At 41.7% G+C, this 26,938-nt stretch overlaps 1 protein-coding gene across 2 annotated transcripts in view; it reads left to right on the top strand.

Annotated features, from left to right (window-relative positions):
- GRAMD4 (GRAM domain containing 4) overlaps positions 1-26,938 on the top strand; it is a 63,817-nt gene that overhangs the window by 18,935 nt on the left and 17,944 nt on the right. The window contains exons 2-5 of one of the 2 annotated variants that reach the window (XM_088533240.1): positions 459-480; positions 572-669; positions 7,637-7,757; positions 20,080-20,200. In XM_088533240.1, coding sequence (XP_088389366.1) covers positions 7,658-7,757; positions 20,080-20,200 — 221 coding nt within the window. In that variant the 5' untranslated portion in view covers positions 459-480; positions 572-669; positions 7,637-7,657. Of the gene's footprint in view, positions 1-458; positions 670-7,636; positions 7,758-20,079; positions 20,201-26,938 lie in introns of both variants that reach the window. The other variant, XM_088533239.1, reaches the window with a different exon arrangement.

Raw genomic sequence — 26,938 nt, forward strand, 5'->3', positions numbered from 1 at the left:
TAAATCTGTGTGATGGCTTTCTTCAGTAATTCTTGCTGCTTTCAATGTGTGAAGTCTTAAGGAGCATGGTGGTAATACAGCCTCGTGGTTCTTTTGCTCTGATTTTTTTAATGGATTTGATGATCAGTTGTGATATTAATGGATTTTCATATCCAACTAGAAGTATCAGCAAGCTGAAGAGTGTGGATTTATGAGCAGGACTTTTTTGTGTTTGTTTCAAGTGACCTGTTACACACTGACTTTTTATTCTTTCTGAAGGGCATGGGCTTGTTAGCTTGTGCTTGTTCTGACTTAAAAATCACCATGAGATGTGAGAGAGAAGCAATACTTATTATGGGGAGTGGGGGAGTGGCACAAAGGGTCTTGAAAAAAGGTTAAAAGCAGATTTGAGATTAGGATGTGTGTGGTTTGGGTTATTGCAAGCTTTTTAAAGTATGTTAATGTCTTGCTTCTTGCAGAGACTCCAACCGTCATGTTAAGGTAAAGCAGAAAAGCTCAGTGCTGAACATGCTAAAGAGGCTGGACAAAATAAGGTTCAGAGGTCACAAGAGAGATGAGTTCCTTGATTTAGCAGAGTCTCCAAATGCTTCAGACACTGAATGTGGAGATGAAATCCCAGTGAAAATACCTCGAACATTACCCCGAGAGAATGAAGAGCTAAGAGACCCTGTAAGTACTTGGTTTGCTTTGACTTTTGTTGCATTATATTACATAGGGGGGAAAAGTAGCAAAAATTATAAGTCTTTGAGGGTCCTTACATTTGGATTTGGCACAGGTTTATGGATTAGTGCTAAAGTTAGTAAATAGGCTTCCATTTTGTGGAAAGATCAAAATTATCCCTTAATGTTACGATTCCCTGTGCCTGCTATTGCTTTTAGACATTGTAGGTTGATGGGTCAGTTGACCCGAGTTTGGGATTCTGATTCCTATCTGCTTTTATTTGTTTTGTTCAGCTACTGACAAGCACTCGCTCGTTAGCTCGTTAGCTGAATGAGGGGCTTCTGGATGCTTTTTAGTTGGAGGAACTCAGAAGTGCTCAGATGCCACAGGCCAGAACTGTAGCAGATAGCAGCATTTGGGGAGCAGGATTTGTTCATACCATCATTAGAGCCTCGAGGGTCACACTGCCTTGTTCTTTACTGCACCATGTGCCCAGGAGTGCTCCTCTGTTACAGAGCTGCTCTGAGCCCATGCAGCGGCTGAACAAGACTCTGCAGTTACTAAAACTGTAGTTTTAGTAAAACCAGCAGCTATTAGTGCTTGTTAGCAGAAGCACCTGAGTGGAACTGCCCCTTTTTAAAGGGGAGTCTTCCAGGAAATGGTAAATATTGGTATGGTTCTGCTTTACTGTTCAGGAATGTCTGTGGATCTTTAAATGTTGGCTATTGGGTACTCACTAGTTACAACAGGACAGTTTAACTGTGTTTAGAAAGTGGCCTGGAAACCAGAATTTGCTCTTTAGACTTTCAACTTAGATTTTCAATCACTCTTTAGAACCACACCGTACTGTTTTTGACCCCAGATATGGTCATGCGGTTATCTGAAGATAGTGTTTCTAGCAGGGCAGGACTTGCCCATTCCTTGGTGGTGTTAGTGTAAAAGATTAACTGTGCAACTCTTAGGCATCTTCTCTGGGAATTCTGGCAACTTGTATCCCTTTTTCATAGCTCTAAGGCTTTTTTTTGTTGTTTTTTTACCTCAAGCTGACTTGTATGGCATCACATATGATCTAACTTAAATGCACCTTTTTGCCAGATTTTTTTTGATCATAATAAGCCAGTGGTAATGAGAGATTTTTTTTTTTCTGTTGCAAAAGGTCTCTTTTTTGAGTGTATCTGAAATCTCCTGTTAGCCAAAGCTCTGTTGTATCCCTTTCCTTTGATCTTATAATTCCACCGAAGATATGTATCCCTAGATTTATGGAGATGGATCTCTCCAGTATCTAGCCTGTGGTTCATCCATTGCCTTGCAGTATTCTCTGAGGTTTGTCTAGATAAATAGTGGCTTCTGTTCATTAAACTTGTGGCATTATATTAATGTGAGGAGAGTGAGGAATGCCCTGCATATCTAGTCGGAACAGCGTGGGTGGCCGAGCTAGAGGCTATAGAGAGATTAAAAAGCCTAGATGTTGTTTTCTACAGGAGGGTAGTAGTTATGAGATAGCGTAGCTGAACATATTGCCTGGTAAACTTAAGGTTTTTGGCTCATTATAAAGCTGCATATTCCTGTGCGGTTGTGCTGTGCTCACTTCCCTTAAGCCGCTGGGTCTGTGTGGTCAGAAAGCAATAGGAAGAGAAGCACTGTTTCTGGCTGTTGCATAATGTAAAGTAGGCTGTCCTGATGGAACTCTTTGGAATCTAATTTAGTTTATATTTCTCCGAAATCTGAGAGAAGGAAAAAAAGAGTAATGACATTGAACTTGTTATTTTGCCCTGCTTGTGCTATTGGGGAATTCCAAAGCCAGTGGGTTGTTGGAACAGGGTGAAATAGCCGCTGTGTTACAGATGTTAGAACACACTTGTTTGAGGAAGGAGGCCTGAAGTATGAAATTCGGGGCTTAGCACTTAGCTCTGCCAGACATCTGGCCCCCTAAGCTCTGCTGCCCATCCGCAGAATGAAGGGAAAAGAAACAAATCCCCTACTTTGCAAGGGTGCCAGGAGTAAGAAAGTAATGCTCGTGTATTTGAGTAAAGACAGTATTTGTGCATACAGATGTACTTATATCTGTATTTGAGTAAATATTGATATAGTGGCAGAGTTCCTATGAATAGAGAGGTTCAGAATAATGTGTTCAGAATAATATGTGTTGAGATCACATTTTTGAGCTATGCCTGAATTGGTTTTAACTTGGTGACTAAAACTCAAATCTAAATTGTTTATATGGAGTGGCTTTCTTTTATAGGATCTCTAAACCACATAAATGGTTGCATAGTCAAGGATCAGGAGGAAAATTTAGTCTTGTTGGTTTCTTTCCATTTAATCCCTTTTGGGAATTGTTTAAAGCCTGCAAAATGAATGCATGGTCCAGTCTTGTGCATTCATCCCAGTTAGATTGCACATCTTTCACCAACAGGTGAAAATGTGTGTACCAGGTTCCTGACCTGCATCTTTACTCATAGATCTCTTTGATGCTATCAGCCATTCTCTTGTCTACATATAAATAAATAAATAAATACTTAATTTCTAGTCTGGTGTATTACCCATTGACCCCTTAAATCTTGCCCTGTTAAAACTGCACAGAATAGTCATATGAATGAAAAACACATAGGGAGACACTTGGTATTCCTCAAGGCACACAGTGTTCGTTGATTAAAAATCCTTTGCTGCTTGGCATTGGGTATATTGGTTCTTGGGTAGATTCTGGATAGGTAACACTTTCTTAGATTTCTGTAGGTACTTGTCTACAGTACCTATATCATTGCCTGAAGAAATTGGTTAGCAAATGACAGCTTCTCTAAGCATCTCTTTCAATTCCTGAATGGCTTCACAAATTTATTTATTTTTTCCCCTTCCTTCCCAGTTTGTCATACGTTTTTAATGTATGGACATTCAGCACTGCATGCACTACTGATATTTCTGTATTATTTTGGCAAACCAACATAATAGAGTAGCGGGGGAGAGGGGTAGCCACTTCATTTCCAACCTCTGGAAAGCGGGTGCCGCTGTCCGTCGCGTTGCGACATTGGCAGTGGGTGTTCGTGGAGATCAGGTCCCCGCTGTTCAGTGTTCCTGATTTCCTTTGCAGTTGGTGCAGTGCAGATTGCGTCCTGTTAAATCACAGTTCTCCTGTGTGGCTATATTTTAAAATGCTTTAAAACGTTGCTTCTGCAGCTTGGTTTGCGAAGATGCCACGTGTTGGAGGAGGAGGTTTCCCTGAAAATCAGTCTTGCTGGTGCTGGCTTGCCTTGCCTCCTCATAAATTGTCTTGTCATTTTGTTTTATGAAGTTATTTGTGCCTAGTTTGCGAAATGATTTGTTTTTAGAACAGTGAGAAACTGTTCAGTACTGTGTACGAGCAGCGTGAATGAAGTCTGTACAAAGAAGGCTCAAAGTCCCTTTGGGGAAAGGGAAAAAGAACAAATCTGTGTTTAAACCCGTGAAGATCCTGTATTAAGTTGTCAATGCAAACGGCAAACTGAAGCTCTCTTGTACCTGGCATGTTGTACTGCAAGCAGCCTGATCTATTTATGTAAGTTCCCTGCCCGTATGCTAGGATTAAATCGGAGTTACTGTGATACCTAAATTAATTGATGTTCCCGCACAGCCTGGCTCTTCCCGAAACTTGTCATTTTAAGCCTTTAACAGTACTGTATCAGTGACCTCATTTACAGTCATTTGAAGGTATAAAGCATTATACTAAGATTGCAGTTAAGCTATTTAAGTATCTAAACATGCCTAGCACTTAATTTTATGTACGTTTTTTGATGTGGACCTAATTTCTTAGGATGTAGATTTCTGAAGAAGATAATCTAAAAGGTAGGATGTGCTATCGGCATTCCCAGTGTGTGCTGGAGGGGAGGGCCCTGTCTGAAGGAGACTCTCATTTAGTTTGCCAAAGCACTGGGCTAGGCAAATAGCAACTAAAATAACCATTATTACTTTTTTTTTATTAGAGCCCTACTGGTAAAAAAATATTTGCTGCATTTGAGAACTGATGCTCTTTAATAGGTTAATTACCAAACTGAAAATGAAATCTTTACTAGGACCATACAGTGACAGCGTGTTCGATATTCAGTGTTCAAAGAACAAAATTCCAGCCCTTACAGGATCCTGCAGGAAGTGAGGGGAAAGCCTGTTCGCTTGAGAGAAGCTCATGCGAAAAGCCCCAGCTGTAGAAGGGTTTAGAAACACATTTGCATGTGGATATGTGGTTTTTTTTTCCCCAGCTCTGGAGCTGGATATGACTTGAAGCAGGAACTCTGAACTTCGATACTGGTTTACAGCAATCTGTCATCATCAAAAATCCTTCTTTCACCCCTCTGTGTCTGCCTCTTCATGTGCAACTCTCATTGGCATTTTGCTACCTTCCTGGGCCTCGCCAAGTCCTGTGCGTGTTCTTCGCTAAGTAATAGTGATTGTCAACATTTTAAGAGGGCTCCTGAGTCAAATATTATCAAAGCTGCAGAAGGGAGTAAAGAAGCAGGATTCGATAGAAGCCTTTAAGGCTTTTCCTGTGAGTCACACAGAAGCCAGAAACCATAGTACAGGTTAGTTAATCTAATGTGAGTGCCAGCAATATCCTTCCAGAACAGCAGAGGCAACTCGCTTAATGCTGGAGTTTTCTGCAAAACATTTTTTTTCGTAGCATGCAAGTTGAGCCACTTAGGACTTTACTTCGAAAGTGCTTTTTTTTCATTCAGAAGCAGAAAGTTGACCTTCAGCAAAGCGGTTGCTTTATTCCTTATCTTTCTAACCATTTTACTATTAAACAATCTTGCATTATTTTAACCCTAGTTATAAATGGAAAGTATTCTAAGAAGCAGCCTAATGTTTAACTTAGTGGATTTTTTTTTCTTTTGCCTAACATAGAAGGTCACTGTAACCTCTCTAGCTTAGTGCAGTTATGGACACAGGCTGTTTGTAGCTGCACACAGCTAATGTCAGACTGCTTGAGTGTAATGCTCTAGCAGGTATGCACATTTGGAAACTTTCAAAATGAGTCACATTGGTATGTCTTCAGTTTTATGTATCTCTTTGCCTTTTTCACTTCATAAAATGAGCAATTCTGGTATCCTGGGCTTTACTCCACTGATGGTTTAATGTCAAGGAAGAAGCGAAAGCCAAGTTGATTTGTCTCGATGCATTTCTGAAATGTAACCTCTCTTACAGTCAAATACCTTGAAGTAACTTCAATGAGAATGAAAACTTAAATGTTCTTATATGTTTACTGGCCCTTCCTTCATGTCCTCCCTCTTGGGCGTCCCTGTCCTCACTACTGTGCACAGCACCATGTGGAAAGGAGCATTGGCTCTGGGAAGCCAATGGACACTGGAGTATCTGGGCAGATGGCCTCTAGCCTGGCAGCAGGGCAGGACACAGCATAAGCCCAGACTTGTGGGCTTAGCTATTTATCATGTGAATCTCACTCAGATGATGGCCCGTTGTGCTTCACGTCTGCTTTTATAGCCCTTGGCCCGTGGGCAGCGTGTGCTGCCGCGGGGCGTCTGCAGCACCGGCCTCTCACGGCTTCTCCGAGCATCTGCCAAGCAACAACAGCAAATCTTGCAGCGGGGTAAAACATGATCCAGCTTTATAGACAAGAACCAAGTCTGAGGTTAACTGCCATCCCCTGCTCATCTGAAAACACACAGGCAGATCCTGCAAGGACTGGCGGGGCCCCTCTCCCCACTGCACTAAGCAAGCCCGGGCGGGGAGAGGTGCCAGGTAAGTGTCAGGCTGTAAGTCAGGACATAAGGATTATTGGGGGCTGATTTGCCTGGAGGGGCAATCTTGAAAGCTTAAACTGAGCAGCTATTCAGCTTTAATAAGAAAACAGATGTTTAATAGATACTTCCACGTGGCTTTGTTTTTAAAAGTGTGGAGTTTTTTCCATCAGTGGATGTGCTTTGCTGTCAGTGAGTTTTCTGTGCATCCTTCCTAGAATGTCAAAATGCCTTTTAATTAACTCTCATGTAAATTAGTGCAGTTTATGTGTGTATGTAATTTAAACTGTCATGTTTAAATATATGTAAGGTGCCTTCTGAAAGCAATGCAGGTCCTGTTTGCTTTCAGAGATCAAGCAAGGGGAGGGGAGGAAGCAGCAGGAGCGAGGGCAAAAAACCCTTTTTGCCATGAGATTGTTTCCTCAAAGTAAGGTTTTGTAAGCTAGCACTTATGTTTTGAGTAAAAGCTCCAGGATTTCTCATTGTCCGGCTGTTCTTTCCTACCTGGTTGGGACCACATGCAGCACCTAAATGGCCACTTCCCAAGAGCTGCCCTTGTCATGTTTTGCCCAGCCGTGCCGGTCGTCATTTCTTGGGATTTGCCATGTTTCCAGTGCCGAGCTCGTTCGGGGGTGCTCTTGGTGGCAATAATAAGTCAGTCAAGACCTGCACGTTCCCGTCTCCCCCCTGCAACCTTGGCCTTCCAGGATGATTTTTGGGGCACCAACTTGAGCAGTGACTGGTGTGTGAGCTGGCTTGCTTCCTCTAAGCCTGCAATCTTCCGAGTTACACACTCTATAAACTGGTATTAAAACACACAGTATGTGTTTCTTCATAAGTCAGTGAAATACGGAAATGACTTTCTTTGACTAGATTCATTCTGTGTGAAATGTTGCATTGCCTGTTGAAGGGGGGACAAAAGGGTCTGTAGATATTTGCCTTTAAATCAGCAGGCGAAAGGGAAAATGATGATGCAGTGGGATGGTAAGCAGATTTTTTTTTTTTTTAAACTCTGAGGTCTCCTCAAGTGCATTTGTAAACCTGTAGGGCGGCTCCCGTGGATTTGATTAGCTCTCGTTGCTTCATTTTGGTACTTGAATGCTGAATGAGAGGCATGGTGAGTTGCCAGTGCTTGCACATTTTTCAAATGGCTCCGTGTTTGCAGCCACAGAGGTAAATCAATGTACTTAAATGATAAAACTCAAAAATAAAAAATGCCTCTGAGCTGTCAGTGTGTTCTGACTTTTTTGTAGGCTGGTCCAGGGACCATCATCATGGCTTCAGGAGTCCAGGATTTTAACAGAACGGAGTCTGACAGACTGAATGAGATCAAAGGGCACCTGGAAATAGCCTTGTTGGAGAAACACTTTTTACGTAAGTATAAAATAGTGCTCTGTGGACCGGAATGGCTTGAGCCATTGAAATAAGGCTGAGAGTCTGTTCTCTAAACCTGCATAGTTGACGCTTGAATTCTGAGGTGTTCGATGCATCCATAAAACACACGGGCTGCCTTTTCTCTAGAAGTAGCATTTCCAAGGAAACTGGGTGATTTAGTCGTATATATTTCTGCACTGCAGTTCCTCGGTATGCACTTCACTACATGACAGAAGCTGCTTATTTGAAATCTTAATGTTGACATCTCTGTGTTATCATGGAATTAATTTAATTCTTCATGGTGTCTGAAGTGGGTGTGTTTGGTAGTAATTGAAAGAAGTAAGGAACTACTAAGGGGGCAACCAGTTCATTTCCTTGGCAGCTCTTCTAACAAGTAGTGCATCTTAAAATATCTTTCTAACAGAATGGAAAATGCAGAGAATCAAAGAGTATTTGTAGATACCGAGAGTTACTTGATTATTATGTAGGTGTGTGTGTGTTCATGTGTATGAAAGTATTGCTCATAGCTGGAGGCATTCATAAGGTTTTTGAAATTGTATTTTGGCAGATCTGAGGTACTGACTTGCAAAACAGGATAGTTGAAATCACACCCAGTGAAAATGGAGGACAAACATTCCTTTACTTCCTTTAAAGAAGAAAATCTCTGTAATAAATAAACTACAGTTCTTGCTCAATTACTTCCCTAAATGGTCATTGTAAGGGTTTGTTTTTGGATTTAAGAATATGAAGATTGTTTTTCTGGGATCAAAACTTGTCAAGTGTTTTCTTAGGGTAGTATAATATAGTTATTGACTAGAATCTGTAATCTAATACTAATAATGTAAGACTTGTGTTATCTTCAGCATATTCTCAAGTATTTGGAATTAATTTTCTGTGACACATCTATCCCTTTGCAATATTTCTTTGATGTTTTTTTCTCTCTGTGTGAGGAAGGTGCTCAGCTAGATTTGATAGTGAATGTATCTGCTGATCCCTGGAAGAAGCGTCATGACTGGAGTATAGAGTAAAAGCAGATGCTCTGTTTGACTTGCCTCGTTGCTTTAAGTGATTTACTTGACTTCTTTATTTAACTGTGCAGTGCAAACTTACCATATACTCCTTACATCCCTGAGGATGCTATTGTTAATATTTTTATTTTTTAAGACTAGATGGGACTTCTGGGATCTCCTAATGTAATCTGATGTGGAGCAGAAATAGTAGTACATCCCAGAATTGATTTCTAGCTTGAACTTTTTTTTACGTATGTGGTTCTCAAACATTTCTCTTGCTGTTGAATTCAGTTCTCAAACATTTCTATTGCTGTCGAATTTGCTTCCAGTCCTTTGTATGGGGTTAAAATGACTACTTGTGGCATACTTTTTTTTTTTTTGTGAATGATTTCCTTCTTTAGTTTCATGCTGTAGTTTGAAAACCATCTAATCAATCATTTTGCCACCTTTAGCTAAATCTTTTTCTTTTCCATTGGCCTTTATTACAAACTGTAAGATAAGTGGTAATGAAAGGTCCTTGTTCCATGTTCCACATATTTGCTTTTTAACTTAGCAGTTTTCTAATTATCCTGATCCTCTAACTTTCTGCCTTTTCTATACCTCTTATTTATAGGTACATTTTATAATATAGCTAGTAGGTTGAAGGAGCAGAGAATTTTCTCCAAGCTACATAGTATGTATAGCAAACATACACTGCAATGCAACCACGTAATTGGTGTCCGTTTACAGCTGTGTCTGGCTAAGGGAATGGCAAACTGTTAGTCTTCTCTAAACTCCGTTCAGTTTTGGGGCTCGGTGGTTTGGCTCCATAGTGTTTTCAGTAAAACACATCCACTGTTGAAGCAAAGAGGAGGTCTAGGGCGAATAGTCACTGGAGACAAGCAGGTTGTCTAAGACGCCAGGTGAATTTCATCTACAGTGAAGAGCTGGTCTAAAAACCTGGATTGGAACAGCTCGATAGATATGTGAAGGTTAATAGCTTTATTTTTTTTATTTAAAAAAAAACATAGCCTATGCATAGTCCATTTTTCTTGTTCTCCTGGGTTGTGTGTCACTGGTTGGAGTTGCACGAGCAAGTGCGGAGCTGTTATCCTGTACACCAGGCTGTGTGACAGCTACCTTCCAGTGCTGGCATTCAGATATCTGTTTGTATCTAAACAGCCCGCAAACTTGCTACTCTTGCATTTAAAAGACAAAACAATAGGTGGTGCCTTTCTGTTTTCTGCCTCCTTGCCTGAAATGTTCTTCTTGTGTTACAGTTTATGACTGGTTATGCAGGCCAGTTTTGCAGCTGGCCTGATAACAGCTGGTATCAGCGCTCTGGTGCTGCAGGAGTGTCTGTGGGCACGCGTGCATCCTACAGCTTACGTGGAGTCATCCCTGTTTCTTGTTCAAGGCTGCTTAAGGCTTTTGCAGTGCTAATTTTAGCAGCTCTGGGAAGAGGAGGTGGCGGTAGCAGCAGCTAAAAGTAAACAAACCAGGTAACTGTTAGAGCAGAGGGTTAGTCGTGAACTGCCAAACTGCAAGAAGTCTCTGCAGGAGGATGAGGAGCGTCGGGAGGCAGAGACGTCCTCTCCCACAAGGGTGTTGCATTCCAGCCCTGCACAGCAGAGACGCCGGGGACTTGCAAAAATCCCAAGTGAAAATGGCAGTTCTGCAATAGCTTTAAAAAAGAATTGCGCGTTATGCTTTCCCATTAAATTTTGTCTGAGCTTCTCTCTCTTATGAAATCTCTTTATTCTCATATTCCTTTTCTCTGGCTTCTGGTGGGTTTTTTTTTTTTGTTGTTGTTGTTGTTGCGAGGGGAGAAGGAGGGATGTGTAAGTGCCCTGATGATCCTTTACGATGGGAGCTGACGTAATGCAGACCTTAGGAAAGTAGAGCTCTGGAAGTCACGTGTGGTCTTCAGACAGATCCAGGTTTAGCCTGGAGGCCAAGTGGTGGCAGTGACCAGCAGGGACCTTGGCTGTAAGGGCCTGCTCCGAACACGCATCCTCACAACACCTGGAGCAGCCCAGCCAGGTGTGTGCAATGGATGGACTCTAAAACTGAGCTACCAACTGCGTCCAACTACCAGCTGTGTCCCAAAACCCTTTCTGTAAATATCTTCTAGTAGGAGGGCCAGGTACCAGATTTCACCTGCTTTGAGCTGCTGACAGTGCTGCACCATCCCAGAGCAGCAATAAGGGGATGTCAGAAAAGGGCTTTCTGCAAAGTATCTGGCTGGCCAAGCGCCTCTTCCCGTTCTCAGGCCTGCATTAAGGCACAGTCAGCTCTGCCCAGGGACGTGTTGCCGCAGCGTGGGCTCCTCAACCCTGCGGGCGCTGCTGAGTGCCAGGCTGACAGCATCCCTGTGGCAGCAGACCTTAATCACGGCCTTATCTCCTTCTTGTTTCTTTCTCCTTAAAATTCATGAGTCCCCCATGGCGCCACAAGGATTCCAAGGGAATCTGCAGGTGTCCTTGGCACCAGCCGAGTTCCTCTGGCACGGACTGTGTATGTGGGGTGGCTTTGGGAGAATCTTCCTGAACAGAGAAGCCATCGGAAAAAGAAAAAGTTCAGGCTCTGCTGCAGAGCCAGTTGCTCTCCAGAATCATTCTCTCTCTCTCTCTTCTTTTTTTAAACTGTGTTTGAAGACTCAGAAAATTTTTCTGAGCTTTTCTGACTGAGATTTCTCACAAAACTTTCTTAGTTTTCCCTTAAACTTCCCTAAATTTCTTGAAGTTTAGGAATGGCTCTGCTTATGCCTGGCCTTGCTTGTAAAGTGCTAACAGTGTATGCAGACTTTTGCTCAAGCTTTTGAGGACACTTTTGACCTTTTGAGAATGAGAGTGGGATATACTGATGTAAAACAACTATAGCTACTCAAGAGTTGTGTGAGTCGGGTATGTGGAGATGAATCTGAAAGGACACTCATTTCCTCTATGTGGTCTTCCTGCAAGAAGATTAGCTACCAAAACCCATTCAAAGTGCACTTGAGCCCAAAGCCTTCTCTGGTAAAGGTCCCGCAGCCTCTGCAGCTTAACTCTTCTGCCTTCTCAACGGTGAACGTAGCAGCAGGCTTGTGCAGAAGGCTCCTTCCTGAGATCTGATGCACGCTGTGTATTGAGTTCATGTCCAGCCTTTTGGGGAGGACGAATCCTACGGCATCTTTTGCCTGGAAACATAGTTGGAAGAGGAAATCATGAGCATGTTAGAGCGCTTGTCTGGGATTTAAGATCTTAAGTGACCTCAGTTCAGAGCGAGGAGGATGCAGACCTGCGTTTCCCGTCTCTGAGGTAATGGATGGAGAGCGAGTTGCACTCCTGTTTTTCCCAGCTTTGCCTTCCTCTCCAGGAGCCCCGAGACCACGGAGAGGGTCAGTGCCACTGCAGCCAAGTGACAGCAGCAGGACAGAGCCCTGGGCTGCTCCTTGTTCCAGGAGCAGCTTGGAAAACCTGCGCTAGTCGCTGGGCAGCAGATACAGATGGTAGCGGTGTGAAGATGGCCGAACCCTGCAGGCCCAGCACGGGGAGCCGTGGGCACACACGTCTCCTCATGGGGCCGATGAATCCAAGTGCAGCTCGGCGCTGACAAACATGTATTATTTCTGGTTCTCAAACTGTCACAAGGCAAGCTCGTGTGACTGAGTAGGTTTTGTGACAAATGGTACTTAAAAGAGGTTCTAAATTTTCTGTCCTCCAAAGATCTGTGTATAGATCCAGTGCTTCAGCTTGTGTGTAAACACTTTTAGCACCCCTGTCTTATATAAGAAAGCTTTTTTGGTGCTCTGAGTTTAGAAAAAGGTAAAACAAAAATATCTTTTTAGAGATAAAAACCTTTCATGCAACTCTGAAAGTCACCCAGGAGAGTAGGAACCCAATGGGTAAGTAATTTTTTGTAGCTTTGCAGGTGCATACATAGTATATTTTACACAAAGGGAATGTGTGCACGTGTTTGTTAGGTTGCAGTGGAAAAAGGTGCATTGGGGAAGGGGAAAGGGAAAAGGCCCTTTGTTCAGCAACAGTTCAGATAATCCAAGAGGAAGAATCCAAGAACAATATACCTATGAATGAGAGAATCTGGATGTTTCTGTGTGCTAAAAAAAGACAAAGAAACAAAAACTCCATGAACGTATAGGTTTCCTTGGCAGGGAAGATAATATGGTATAAATACTTGGCCATTGTTAGATTTATAACCTCTCTCTTAGGTCAGAGTGGGCTTGCTTTCATTTTAACTGGATCAGTTTTGATCTCTATAGGAAGACCGATGGAATTTTACCTACGTTGGGAATGATGTAGTTTTACTGTCTCTGTATGTAGCCAGGCCCGTTGGGGAGCTCCAGGTATAATGTTTGTGAGAGGAGAAGGACTCTCTGAATGGAAACCTAGAGTCATGGGAAGGGTCAGGGGTAAGATCTCCCATATACAAACAAGTGCACATAAATTGGTCCTGATATAAAGTTTAAAATCATATTTTCAAGCCATATATTAGCTAAATCCATAAGCAGAGATGAGTCTCAGCCTGAAACATGAAGAAGGTAAGAAAGTGTTTCTGCAGCTTTGGTCAGACAGACTTTTGAGCACAGAAAAAGCTTTTTCATGCGGATAATCCCATTGAGTTAAATATCTCTGGCTGAGAATATGTATGCATCCACAAAACAGCAGCATTTTGGACGGGCATGGAGAAAGGCAGGATTAGGGCTGACGTTCAATACAAAATAGTTTAACTTCTTGGGAAGAAAATATAAGTTTGCTTTGTGAGTTTTCAATTTTCATTGATTCCTGTCATAACAAAAGCCATCAAAGCAGCCTGGAGATTGCGGTGTTCTGACAGTGACAGGTAAGTGTGACCACTGGCATCTCAGACAGAAGCATTTTGCTGGTACATTAGTATTTTAATAGGCATTTTTTCCTGTTTGCTTTGTGGCAAAATTCACTGTATTGTGGTGGTTAACAGAAGCCCAGAACAATGAAAGCTAAATATGTGAGCTAAATGCATAGCATTGAGCATAATACTGGAAATCTAATTCTTCCCTTACCTGAGAAACCAAATTTTACAGTAACATATTAAAGGATGACTGCAAATATTATAAATGCTAAGTAACTCATCAGTTGTTAGTGTGTCTGCTTTGCACATGCCATGGTAGTACCATCCCAGTTCTAACCTCACCTACTTGGACATGCTGAAGGAGCAGGAATAGTGGTGGGAGAGAAGCCTTAGACCGGTTTACACAAAGGCGTAGATCTTGTCAAGTAAGATTAGCTTTTACATTGAGTCTATGTTGTCATGTGAAGTAGAAGGAGGTTTTACATGAAGCTGTCTGATACAGAGGTGAGGAAAACAGTCCTGCTAAGCAGCAGGATGGTGGTTCAGGCTCAGGCTTCCCTGCAGGCAGGTGTAACCACATTGCTCCTAATCAGAGTTGGGCTCTTTCTGTTTGGTTTAGAGCTCTCTCCGCTCCCTCTAAAGTCCCTGTGGGCATGCGAGGAGACTGAACAAGTAGTCTCCAGACGCTAGGTTTATTGTAAGCAAAGTAGCAGGACCTCAGCTTTTGAAAAAGATGGAAGTTGGCTTGACAAAAAGGTAACTGCAAACTTGTGCTAGGGAGACGGACATGACCTGTCACGTTCAGAGAGTCACCTCCTCTTTTTGATGTGTGCAGATGAACCAGAGTGAGCTGGAGAAAGGTTAGGGAGACCTTTCTCTTCAGATGCCAGCGGTGGAGTTTCTTTTCCATGTTTAACCTTTCCATTTCTCTCTGTAAAATGCCAACCTAAAATTGAGTAGGAGGAAGGAAAGCTATGCAGTAGGTAAACAAATTTAGTTGATTTTTAATGTCTCCTGTATTCTTTTTTGGCATTCTTGACACCTACATCCCGTAAGGGCAAAAAGGGTTTTCTATGCAAAAGACTCAAACGGGAAGCATGACAACAGGGGAAACCATTCAGTTGAGCAAGCAAGGGTCTTTCAGTGGTGAAAAGTAAACAAAATGAATAGTTTTTGCTCCAGTCTTGCAGTTTTGCTGACTTTTTTCTTTCTTATCTCACTAGCTTTTGAATGTCACTTTTTGTCCTCCTTCCCTCCCACCCCCTAACCCTGTTGTAGACACTTCAGGGTAATGAATATCCTCAAAGTTTTTACCATTTTCTTTCTTTTTTTTTCCTACAATTCATCCATACTTAAGTTGAACCTTGGGTGAGGTAAAAATTAAAGCATATCAATGTCACATTAGCCTTAAATATAGTCTGGTATCCTGGGATTTTCACCCCTAGCCCAGCCATCTCTGACAAAATTTAACTCTTGCTATGGCAAATTTCATTACTGCCTTTACTACTAAGGTTGCAAGGACAAGTCTGGTCCCTTAGATGACTGTGCTTTTGATGTGATTAACACTTTCACTGGAACCTTGAGCTTTGCTCTTAAATTGAGGAAGTTGTGGGAAATAGTTTTATATAAAAGTCTTGGTGAGGTGTTGTGTGGTTCCTTAGCTGGCAGAGAAGGTCGCTGAACTGCAAATAGGTGGTGGCTGGCAGAGTGCTGTGACAAGGCTCCCTCCTTGTGCCTGCTGAAGGGTATCTGTTCCTGACTGTCAGACAGGGCTCAGTGGCTATTTAATTTGTCTCGGTGTAGCTTCTGCGTGTTCTTATGCGATATGTAGCCTTCTGAATGCTGCTTCACAAAACATTACTGGCAAGATAAGTAGGAAAAAAAATTCTTCTCGTTACGTCCATGTGGCCATGAAGAACACCCTCTCGGTCACAATCTGGAAGCTTCTACCTTGAGTTTAAGAGGGCATAATCCCCTCAACTTTTTATCAACAGCTAAATGACATGATATGGGATCTGCAGACATAAAACACACTTCACCAAATAAAATTCTGAGGAAGCTCTTGGCAAAAGAAAGATTGGTGATTATGAAACCCATCATTCTGCCTTGCCAGCTTAAGTCACGGCTTTCGTGATTTAAAGAAAATAAAAAATCTAGAGGAGCAGGTTGGTTTCTGCTTCTGTGGGAGATACAGCATTGAAAATATAAATAGATGCTAGACTTTAAACAGCAAAGGCACATGTATTCCCTTTGCAGCAAAGGTAGTGAGGGCAGCATTTAGAAGCATGAAGAACTCTCCTTTCGAATTGGGTCATTTTACAGTATTTTACTGAGTCATTTTGCTAATAGTATCTGGTATTGTAATAGTAGACAGGACTTTGTGACCAGAGAATGTCACAATTGTGCAGCAGTTCCTGTCCTCATTGTCACTGCAGAATTGCTATGAAAGGTAAAAAGGTACTTTCTAGCCCACCTTGGAACAACAGTCCTTTTAACCACATCAGCTTCCTTCTTCCTATACAAAGTGTAAAAGTCCAGGCATGAAGGAGGATGTGAACTTGGGAGGTGACTTAAAGGAGAAAGGAGAGCTAGCAAAGTGGAGCTGCTAGAGCGTCTGGCATGTGAAGAAGAAAAATCTCTTGCAGTGTCTGGGACTAGAAGTTATTTTTTAATTTGATGTCTTTTGGATAGATCTGTGGCAGTTTTTTGGTGGTCTCTGTGCTTTGCAGGTCATTGCTGGTAAAGGCAGAACCCTGGGAGAGGGGAGGCAGGGCTGTGAAGGACAGGTCATGGTGCACAATTAATCTATAGGCAGTGATAGCTAGGAATTGCAAACTTGCCTGTGTCCAGCAGAGAACATCAGTTACAAGGTAACCATAAGCAGAAAAAGATTTTTAGGATTAGGATAGGTTAGGATTTTTTTTTTTGTATCTCTTACCTCTATCACTTCTTGGTGGTCAAAGTTCCCTGTCCATGTGCTTGCTTCATGGCAAATGGTAGAGCAGTTTGTGCCATTTGCAGCACTGCCATTTGCTCCTGGTGTTTAGAAGAAAGAATAAAAGTTCTTCAGTATCTGTGATGACAAAATACATGTATTGACACTTTGTCAGTAATGTTGAGTAGCTGGTGTGCTTGGACCAAACTTAACAGGAGTCTGGCAAGGGTCAAATCATCTGCTTGTTGCTGGAGAAAACCTCCAATATTTGGCTCCATCAGGGCTGTGGACAGGATCCAGTTTGACAGTTTGTGGTTGGGCTTTAATGTGTTTAGTGCCAATTAGGGAGTGTGCTTGAGCTGCAGTCTTGTTCAGAGGGCTATAGGGAGATTTGCCATAATTAGCACGGGAGAGCTATTTCTGTCGTGTTAAGTAGTGGTGTTTCCCCAGGAAAATATGAGAGGATGTATGTACACTTTTGGTATGGTTAGTTTTTAACTTGGTCTCCTTAGATTTAACACTGAACTGCTCTGGTAACTACAAATAGTAGTTTGCAGTCTCTATTCTAGCTGTGTTCCAAAAAAATCTTTTTTTTTTTTTTTTTTGGTTATTCTGCCCTGGTAGGGGATTTGGCAGCATACTTGTAGACCTACCAAGGAAAGCTGTTCTGTAAATGAGCTAGTAGGAGGCTCCATAATCCACCTCCCATCCCTGTATTAAGAGGAACATCTGCTTTACCACACATGCAGAAATTCAGCTTGCTGTCATACCTTCCCAGCCTCTCGTACCTTCTTTTCTCTGGTGCTTGTCAGTCTCACTTGAATCAAGACCATCTAGGATCAAATCCCAGGAGCTCCCCTCTTGCCGTCCAGCAGGATACATGTCACTAAAACTCAATAGATAGATACTGCACTAAGACCTTCATGGTGAAATGTCCCCATCAACTCTTCCTGAGGCTTTGTGACCTCTGCTGTTTGTTGCCAATTTTGAACACTTTGCAAGGGGAATCCTTAGGTCTGGACCAATGTCGTTTTCATGAAGGACTTGTTCATTTTAGCCAAATTATAGATTATATGAGAGGACGGAGCAAGGAAATTCATCTGTAGTTTCTGTTGCTGAGCATACTTTGTGCAAATACCAACTAAACATGAAGGTTTTACCGTGCCAGACCCACACTGCTGTCAAAATAGCAACAAGCACTGCTCTAAAAGGAGTAGGAGGTGCCAGAGCTGTTGTACAGGGGTAGATTTAAATTCCAAAATCATATATTTGAAAGTTAGGGAATGCTGCAGTGTGAAGCTCTTGACAGTCTTTGACATGATCAGATGCTGGGGAATTTTTGTTTTGTTTAAGCAGGAGGTCTGCTTCATTTGTTGTGCACTCTAAATTTCCATGAAGAAATTCTGTATCTCTGGCACTTAACTGTCTTTGAAGGTTGAATTTTTGTGGTTTTGTTTTGTTTTTAATAGAATGTGATGTGCTGCAATCAGAGCAACTGGAATTAAGGAAGCCTGGCAGGTCTAAGTAGACTCCCAAGGGCACCGAGGTTGATTTACAGTGCATTTGGTTTCCTTATGTATACATAACGCATAGTCACTTCCTCTTAAAAAAGAAAAAAAAAAGTTAATGAGGATTGTTTTCCCTTTTAATGGTCCCAAGAAGATAACATTCCTATCTAACTTTGGTAGGGTAGGATTTTTTTTTTTGTGATATTTTCATGATGTTTCGCAAGTTCCAGTGTATTTGAAGTGCAACAGATGTTTCCTCTCAACTGTGTACATGTTCTTGTAGTGGAACAAGATGAGCCCTTGAAAGTAGGGTAAACTAGTCATGAGCACAATTTTTGTGTTGATGCAAAAATTCCTTGTGGAGATATAATTAGGAGCAGCTCCATGTATAGATAAGATGTTGCCTCTGTGTCATTGTCTTATTTATTTGCAGGAGAAAAAAACCTCCTGCAACAGAGTAAGTTTCCTTTCCTACCATATCATAACATATCATAGCCTTCAAAATAAATTACCATTTTAGGTGTTCTAACAAGAATAACTTGTATTCTGTGATCCAAGTCTTACTTCAGGGATTGTTAACAAAGCATCGGCGATGAGTTAGGAACACTGACTTGTTGGTTTGGTGGAATTCAGCCTGTGGCCTCACCATCAGGTGGTAATGTTCTCTAGTTCATGTGTTTATTCGCTGCGTTTTAAATCTTTTAGTGTTCAAGGAAAATGGGTAATCTACCACAATGTAATTTACACGGAGTATAAAATGAACGGGGATACTACCCAGGAATGTCCTGCAAAGGGGGAAGAGAGAGTGTCCCAGTTATTCTAAATGATTGCTTTACCGCTTCTGACTTTCTGAAGATGCATACTGGGTGAAGTGAGAAAGATCCTAGTATCAAAATTATTTGGTTACCATAGCTTTACACGATGAAGAGAAACCGAAGAACTTGCTAGAGGATAGAACGTCATATGGGAATGTTACGAAACACAAAGCCTGGGCCTCTTTATCTGTGGAATAGTAGAATTAGCAAGTGTTTTCTGTTCTGATTTGCTCTATGCTCTATTGCTGTTCTACTACTTTTTATGAAGACCAACAGAAGGCCCACAGAACACATAGTAGAAAAACTTTTGTGTTTATAAAAATAATCAAAAAAAATGAAGACAGGGAAAATCTCTCTAATTTCTGTAACTCTACAGTGAAGGAAGTTGTGATGAAGGACATTGGCAATCTCAATAAAATCAAAGTTAGTTTAGCCACGAATAAATATATGCATCATTTATACCACTTCTCATTAATGAGTTATGAGGGGGGAATGTGCGTGTGTGGGCATATACATATATATCACTTCCAGGAAATAATTACCTTTATAACACAGATAGTTATTTCATGGAAGTCAGCAGAGCAGACTAACCTTAAGAAAGGGTAGAAATCTGAGCTTAATTCCTTGTCTCATGATTTCCTAAAGCTCTACAATACCCAGGTCTACAACTTTGTACTGGACTTGGCTGATTTATGTAAAAATTACAGGGCTAGAGGTTAACGGATATAGAGTTATATGGTGGTAGAGAATGTTGTGCAGTTATTTGTATGGATTTTTTTTTCTACTCATATAGTTAAGGTGAAGAGAACTGGTGTGTGTTTGTATTTTTGCAGTGTGTGTGTGTTGTATTTTAACAACTACTGGATTTAGTGATAGAGGCAACGTTTACTGCTGATTAGAGGTATATCTTCTGGAAAGAAAGGTATATCAAATTGTATTTGAATAAAAATAGCTTATACCAAGGTTTTATTCTTGGTGTGGTGCACCTGTAAAGAATCTTAAAGGTGGTGGGTTTTTTATTGTTTTAATAATTTTAAAGCTTTTAAAAAATTGTTTTAATAAGTTTCAAGTATTTTGTACCTGGTTCACCTGTGTGTGTTTCATAAAGTCTTTTTCCAGTCTTTGATTATTTGTTTTTCTGATTGTACCACAGACTAAAAAAAAAAAAAAAAAGCCTAATCTGTCATAATTAGATTTTAATTTTCTTACTTCAGGGTAACTAAATCTTTCTTCATTAATTAACAGAGGAAGAGCTCAGGAAGCTGAGAGAAGAAACAAATGCTGAAACATTAAGGCAAGAGCTAGAAAAAGAACGGCAGAGAAGATTAGAACTAGAACAAAAAGTTAATGAAGTACTCAAAGCAAGGTAAGAGAAATATCTTTGCTGTACAGCTGAAATCTTAATAGCTCTTTCTCTTTGACTGATGAGTTATGGTAAAAATATCTGTTTCTAGCTTGGTCTCCCTTAAAAGAAAAAAGTTAGTAGCTCATAGAGTGAAAAGCTGTCGGTGCTTTCTTATAAAAGCACATCTTGCTTCTACACCCAAATTACTTGACCTTCCTTACCACATGGTTGTCCTGAGAACTGTCTAATTAGTACGTTCCTCACCTCACCTTCTCTGATGACCTCCCTCTGGGAGCACATCTACGTGGAGCTATCAGCATGTGCTACGTGTGGCTGAAAGCCAGAGTCCTTGCCATGCTACTGCATGTATGTGCCTTATCTCTTCAAAAAACTACATCAGCACCAGCCTACTCAGCCCTTGTTGTTGTCCCATCCTGTACTAGCAGCAAGGACATCTCCCAGCATCACAGCACAATCCTGAGTGTGTAAAAGTAACTGAAATTTCCTTGCCCCTGCAATGGCAAGTAGATAGATACGTCCCCAAATGCCCCTTCAGCTTTGAGGACTCTTTCCTACCTTGTCTGTCTCGAGCAGTGGGAATAGAAGCTATTTTCTGTTTATAGCATTGCTGTCCAGGAATTTGTTTAATGCTCTTTTGAGCGTGCTGGTGCTGTTAACCACTGGAAGCTACAAAGGCATCATATTACCCAAGTCCAGTGTTGCCTTTCCTTAAGAGACCTTATCCCACTCATTACTTAAGTTGCCCTTCTCTGCCTGTTGTGCCTGAAGATGAAGAGACAGTTTGCAGGATATTCATAGTGTGAGTCCACCTAGGTTTTATGTAGCAGATGTGGATTAGTTGTGCCCTCTTACTCTCAGTTCCAAGCTCTGTGAGACTTTCTGGCTGATGCTTTCTGCCAGTTTTTCTCCAAAATCATTAATTCCGTGCAGGCCCTCCAAGACATTCATTGTGGGGAGGAAGCTGTCTCATGGAATTTCCTCCAGGATAGTGGCCTGTGTACCTAAGTTGACTTGAAAAGATGAGATTTCTTCTTTGGTGCTGAGAGCCAAAACTCACTGGCACAAGCTTGCTTATGTGATGCCACCTGCTTTTCATGAATTATCAACAGGAATCTTCAGAGTGCTTTAAAGCAGACCAGGAAGCCTCTTTCCTGTTAAGTGCTCAAGTCCTATGACTTTGACAGCTACAGTGTCATGGTCATCGTTTTTGGAAGCTCACTATGGGGATCTCTACTCTGGCAGGGTCTTCTCCTCTGAGTGAGGAGAGTAAAGGTGTTGTCTAGTATGAAGCCATGGGTCTTGTTTTCCACTGTTGCTGGAGATAACCGATACTGCAGGATGCCTTCTTGTCGCTGACTTGCTGCCTTAAGGTGTAAATTCCACATACTTGTATTTGAACACAATAAAGGTTGTGTCCTGTGGCCTGTGCTGCTTGCCATCGTGCTGGTAACTTGGGTTGAGGCTTTTAGGCTTTCTGCTAAGAAAGAGCGTGCCCAGGTTCCAGGTTATCTGCAAGAAGGGGAGAATGATCCCATCATTGTGGAAAGTCCAGGGAAGAGATGGGAAATAATCTTCCTCCAGAAGCAAGTTCCATTCTCCTGTCCTGTTTGGGTTGTTCTTTACACGGAGCCATGAAGATGGCCCAGGGTCTCATATGACCTGTTGCTACTTGTCAATACTTGTGTTGTATTGAGAAAAGAGTTTGAAGTTCTTTGTTCAATCTGCAGTTGTTCTTCTAGCTCTCCTTTAATCTTTTCCTTTCCAAGTGTCAACAGCTGAGTCTGGCTAGATTGTGAGCAACCATAACCAGCTTTTAGAAGGCATGCCACTGCTAAATTAAGGTAGCATGACCTGTCCAGCTCACTGCCGTATTCCCATTTGGATCTTAAGAATTACAGTAGCTGGAATTCTGCACTATATTATCTCCTTTATGCAAGTCTCTTTCTGCCTAAATTATATTCTATATATATGCTTATATTCCAGACTTTTGGGGAAAGGCAAGTATAGGTAAGCAACAGGCTTTCAACTGTTCTGTTTTTACTCAAAAGAAGCATAAAAATGCCAAAAGACTTTAGGCTTCTTTTTAACTTGCGCTCCGTTATGTGAAACTCTTTTCACGGCTTTTTAACTGTTTGTGCTTTGCTGTAGATGTTTTAATTCTTCTGTTAGCACTGCAGGCACAATCTTATACTTAATAGGTAAAATTTAATATAAAAAATATGCCTTGCTTCTGAGCTAATGATGATCTTTAAGAAGCTGTGCATGTAAACATGCTTGTAAACTACTAATGAGAGGCAGTTTCTATTGTGGGGTAAGAAGGGAGACGTTATTTCTGTTACAACAATTGCAGTGTTGAAACACAGTTGTGAAGCAGATCAGTATGCCACTGTAGAGATATATGCTGCAAACTGTTCAGCAAGAAGAAAACAAAGATTCTTTTTGTTGTTGCTTTGCATTTAAGTGAAGAACATGGCAGTGAAGAACTTTGCATTTAAGTGAAGAACATTTTTATTTTTATTTTTTATTTTTTATTTTTTTTACAAGGAGGAGGGAAGAGTGGAAGAAGGCTGTTCTGTTTATGGTGCTCATTCCTGAAGTCTGTCTAAATGTCTGAGTATTTGAAAACTAGTGGCTTTAGCTAAAGATTTTCCATGGAGGCACTTTGGGACAACTTGGCGTCCGGTGCAGCAGCTGAAGCTTATGATGTCGTTGTGGTGGAACAACGAACACATGATTCCGAATAATCTGTGTGAGCAGGGATTGTTTAGTGTAAATTGTGGGCTGTTGCTGCCTTATTTTACAAATTGTAAGCTAGCTCCATCACACAGTAAGAAAAAAAGAAAGAAGTAACGATTGCAATGACACCTACTAACAACTTGTGCCTTGTACAAATGCTCTTAGAACATTTCTTTAAGATAGATGATGTTTCTGCAAAAGTCACTGTTCCTTCTTTAGGAACTTCTTTCCTTCTTTCAGTCTTCCCTGACTCGTCCTGGCCTTTGGGTGTTGGGTGGCAGTCTCCCACGTGAGCAACGTTTTGGATGTGGCCAAGAGATTCCTTAACTGGAAGTGTTCCTGCCTGGCAGGATCCCTGTCAGCCTGGACTCTCTGCACAGGTTGTAGGAAGCTGGGAGCCGGATCCCAGACCCTCGGCTGCCTCCCGTGCTGCTCAGGGGCTGCTGCCGTACCCGACCGCTCACATACCCAGCGCGTTCACCTTTATCCATCTCTTCATTGCTAACTTAGTGGCTTTGGTGATAGGCTGCTTGTAAGGCAGCTGCTGTCAAGAGTTTCTTTTTAATATTTTTTTAACACATTAATGTGTAGGTCTAACAACGCTAGGTTCTTGACACTTCTTCTGAGTCCTTTTGTTTTGGAAGCTACAAGTTGTATAAAGCATCAGCATGTATAAAGCCTCTGTCCAGGCAACGACAGGGACTTCTGAAGCTGTGGTATATTTTAATGAGAGGGACATTGAAAACATGAAAACATTTTAACTGCTTTGTGACTGCTCCTGTGTGTACCAGAGTGAGTTGCCTTTAAGCTAGGCTGCAAAAGCAATTCCTTTATGCTTAGTTTCACATTTGGGAGGTTGGAAGGTGCTTCCCCTGGAAGTGCATATGTGTACATGGGTCTGTGAGCAGCAACAAGTAATAGAAGAGCTATGCCCAGCTTCCCCAAAAGCTGTCAGAAATGATGGGTTGCTTGTGAGCTCTGCACTCTGAGTAAGTCTGAAGAAATAACTGTTAATGTGGCTAAGAGGAGGCTAAGAACTACGGGAATTGTTTGCAGTGATTCAGGTCTTTGACCTGAATTCTTAGACACTGTTTTGATTCATGTGCTGTTCTGCTCTCGCAATGGTATGCAAGGCCAAAGCTGCACCAAACCCAAACAGTTGGTGAAGACAAGATTAATAGCCCACGGTTCAGTGTCAAGACTTCGTTAACTTTTGTGTCGTAGTTGCAGCTATAAAAACAACTCTTCAGGATATTTCCACTGGTCGGCATGGAATGGAAGCTTTTTCAATGTGTGCTCATCATTTTTGAATGTTACGCATCAACTGCTCATGAGTAGCTCCAACATTCATGCTTCCCTGGCTTAAGTGTGGGCTTGTATATATGTGTAGATATAGATATACATACAAATATAAACAATGGCAGTGATTTATGCCAATAAACAATGCCATTTTTGTTTATATGCATGCATATACTCACACATAAAAATGCACATATATGTATGAGCACTGACATTGCTCAACTTGCTCTTGTGCATGAGGGGCTGCCCCTGAAGGGCTTCAGGGCCAGAGCAGAGTGGGATCTGAACACTGTCAGGACCTGGAGACTGGATCTCGTGTTGAACCACTGTCATATTCTCAGAAGCATATTCTCATTTATTTGTCTTCTCTGCTTGCTCTAGCTGCCTCTTGCTTGTTTTCATCAGCATGTGCTTTTGGTTGTCGATATTATAAACATGACCTAATCTAAGCCTATTGATATATCAGGTGCCCCCTTTTTCTGGGGGGAAAGTGTGATCCCAGTGGAATGAACACAGCTTGCTAGCTTTAGCAGGGCTGTTAGGAGGCTTAAATGGAAGGGATGCCCTCTTGGGGTGGTCGTGGAGGCACTTACTGCTGGTTGTTTTTATTTCTCCTGGCTTTCTAGCTGGTCTCTGCCTTGAAGAATAGCTCAGGAACTGGTGAAGAAAGTGATTCCTACTCTCTTGTTGTGCTGGCTGGTTCAACATGATCTACTTTTAGGCTCAGGCTTCGCAGGGGGTGCGCAAGCCTGCCCAGTGACACTGAGCTTCCTGGACCAAGTCTGGCTGAAGCGGTTAATTATAACCTACTTCACAGGTGCAGTAATGAGCTGTCATTAACCTGATGATTCAGAAAGGTCAGGCTCTCCCCTGGGGAAGAGTAACAGGCAGATGGTAAGAAAGGCAGTGCCAAAAACGGAGACGGAAAAAGTGGAAGCCAAACTGCCCTGCACTACTGATGCATTTTGGTCAGGCTGAAATTCAGAGCTGTTTCAAGAGAAGACTTTCGTTATCCAAAAAAGAAACCAAAGTTAAAGTTGAGCTAAACAAGACAAAAAAAAAAAAAAAGTGTTGGAATTTCAGGTGGCTTTTTGGTGGAATTGGTTACAAATACAGAAGTGGTGCAGAGAAGTCTTGAAGAGGTGTGAAAGCAGCAGCTTTTGAAAGCAAAACTTGTGGAATTCAGCTGTTCCACACTGGCAGAGGCCAGTCAGAATTTAGAAATCACTAAGTTATTTCTAAATATTCCTCTTAGAAAGGGCCAAGAATGTGGAAAGTTCATGAGATACAGTGAGTGCCTAAAAGGAAAGAGAGGGAATTAGATCTGCTGTTTTCCAGCCTAGAACTGAGTGTATTCAAGGACCAAGAATGTGATAAAATCTGTGAACTCTTACCCGCTGCTCTACTTAATAGTCCAGCTAAGTGGGTTTTGGGCAAGGGAGGTTTGTGAAGTAGCCCTCAACTTTGCAGCATTCGTTTTGGTGTTGATTTGTAGATGTTGAACTGAAACTGTTCCGTGTCTCTCGGCTCCCTGATCTTTCCAGGCTCCCGTTCCACGAGGGTCTGTGTTCCCTTTGGCTGTTTGTAGGGCTGTGTTTTAGATCAGTCTGGAGGCTACTGTACTTGCATTTCTGATTGGCTTTAGATCTATTCCGTATACAGACAACTCGGCAAGATGTTTCCTTTGTGTGCGTTTGGATGAGCAGCAGCAGAAGAGGAATTTGTAGCTGTTCTACTGCTATAATCCATCCTGTGCTTATGGCATCCCTCTTCTCGCTCTCCTTTTGCTGGCCTGTGTACCTCTTGGTTCCCTTCGGGAGGAGTGAAAGATGAAGGGACGTTTAAAAGGACCCGTGTTGTCTGATAAGTGAGTGGTAATGAAGCTGTATGTGCCTGATGCAGTTTTTGCTTCAAGCATTCTTGCTTCCTTTCAATCATATTGCTCCATGTCAAACAGGGCTTGTTGCAGATGGTGCTATCAAAGCTGCTTTTCCAATAGATTTTTTTTTTCTGTAGGATGGATGGCTATAGACTTTTGAATTAAAGCCTAACGTGTGCTCAGAACACTTCAGCTATTGGAGGCTATGGGTAGTCAAGTATAATTTTAGAAACTGCACGTTGCAGGATGGCAAAAAGTTGCATATGTTTTCCAAAATCCATTCACTTTTAATGAATGAGAATATTGTTCTTGACTTGCAGTGAAAGATGAGACCATTAGTGCTTGCTCCTTGCCCTATAGTTATAAAGTGTGTTGTCTCAGTTTTTCAGGCTCTTACTTAAATTTAGAAAAAAAAAAAACTCCTTTCAGGTCGAGTTGATATCTATGCATTTCAAGACATTACAGTGTATTATTTTAAATAATTCTTGACCTTTGCTCTTCCACTAGTGAAGCTTTGACTGGTGCTTCAATGTAGTAACAGTGGTAGCACTGTGGGTTGATGCATTAAATTGCTTTTGCTCTAGAATAGTGACTGTCAGGTTGCAGTATGGGATCCCTGCTCATTTATTCCTGTGGGGAAAGTCGAGGCTCGGGAGAGCCATCCTGGAGGGCATTGCAGTGAATACACAATACGAAGACATTAATAATGCAGCAAGTAACGTATTAAAATATTCAATAGTTGTAAGATGAAAATGAATTATTGGTGACTGGAATTGACTAGAATGTTCCTCTCCTTTCAGCATATTGCATTTCCCTAGTTTCTA

The sequence above is a fragment of the Tinamus guttatus genome, unplaced genomic scaffold, assembly GCF_059628265.1.
Source record: "Tinamus guttatus ecotype Peru unplaced genomic scaffold, ASM5962826v1 Tinamus_guttatus_pri_ptg000489l, whole genome shotgun sequence".
Lineage (NCBI taxonomy): Eukaryota > Metazoa > Chordata > Aves > Tinamiformes > Tinamidae > Tinamus > Tinamus guttatus.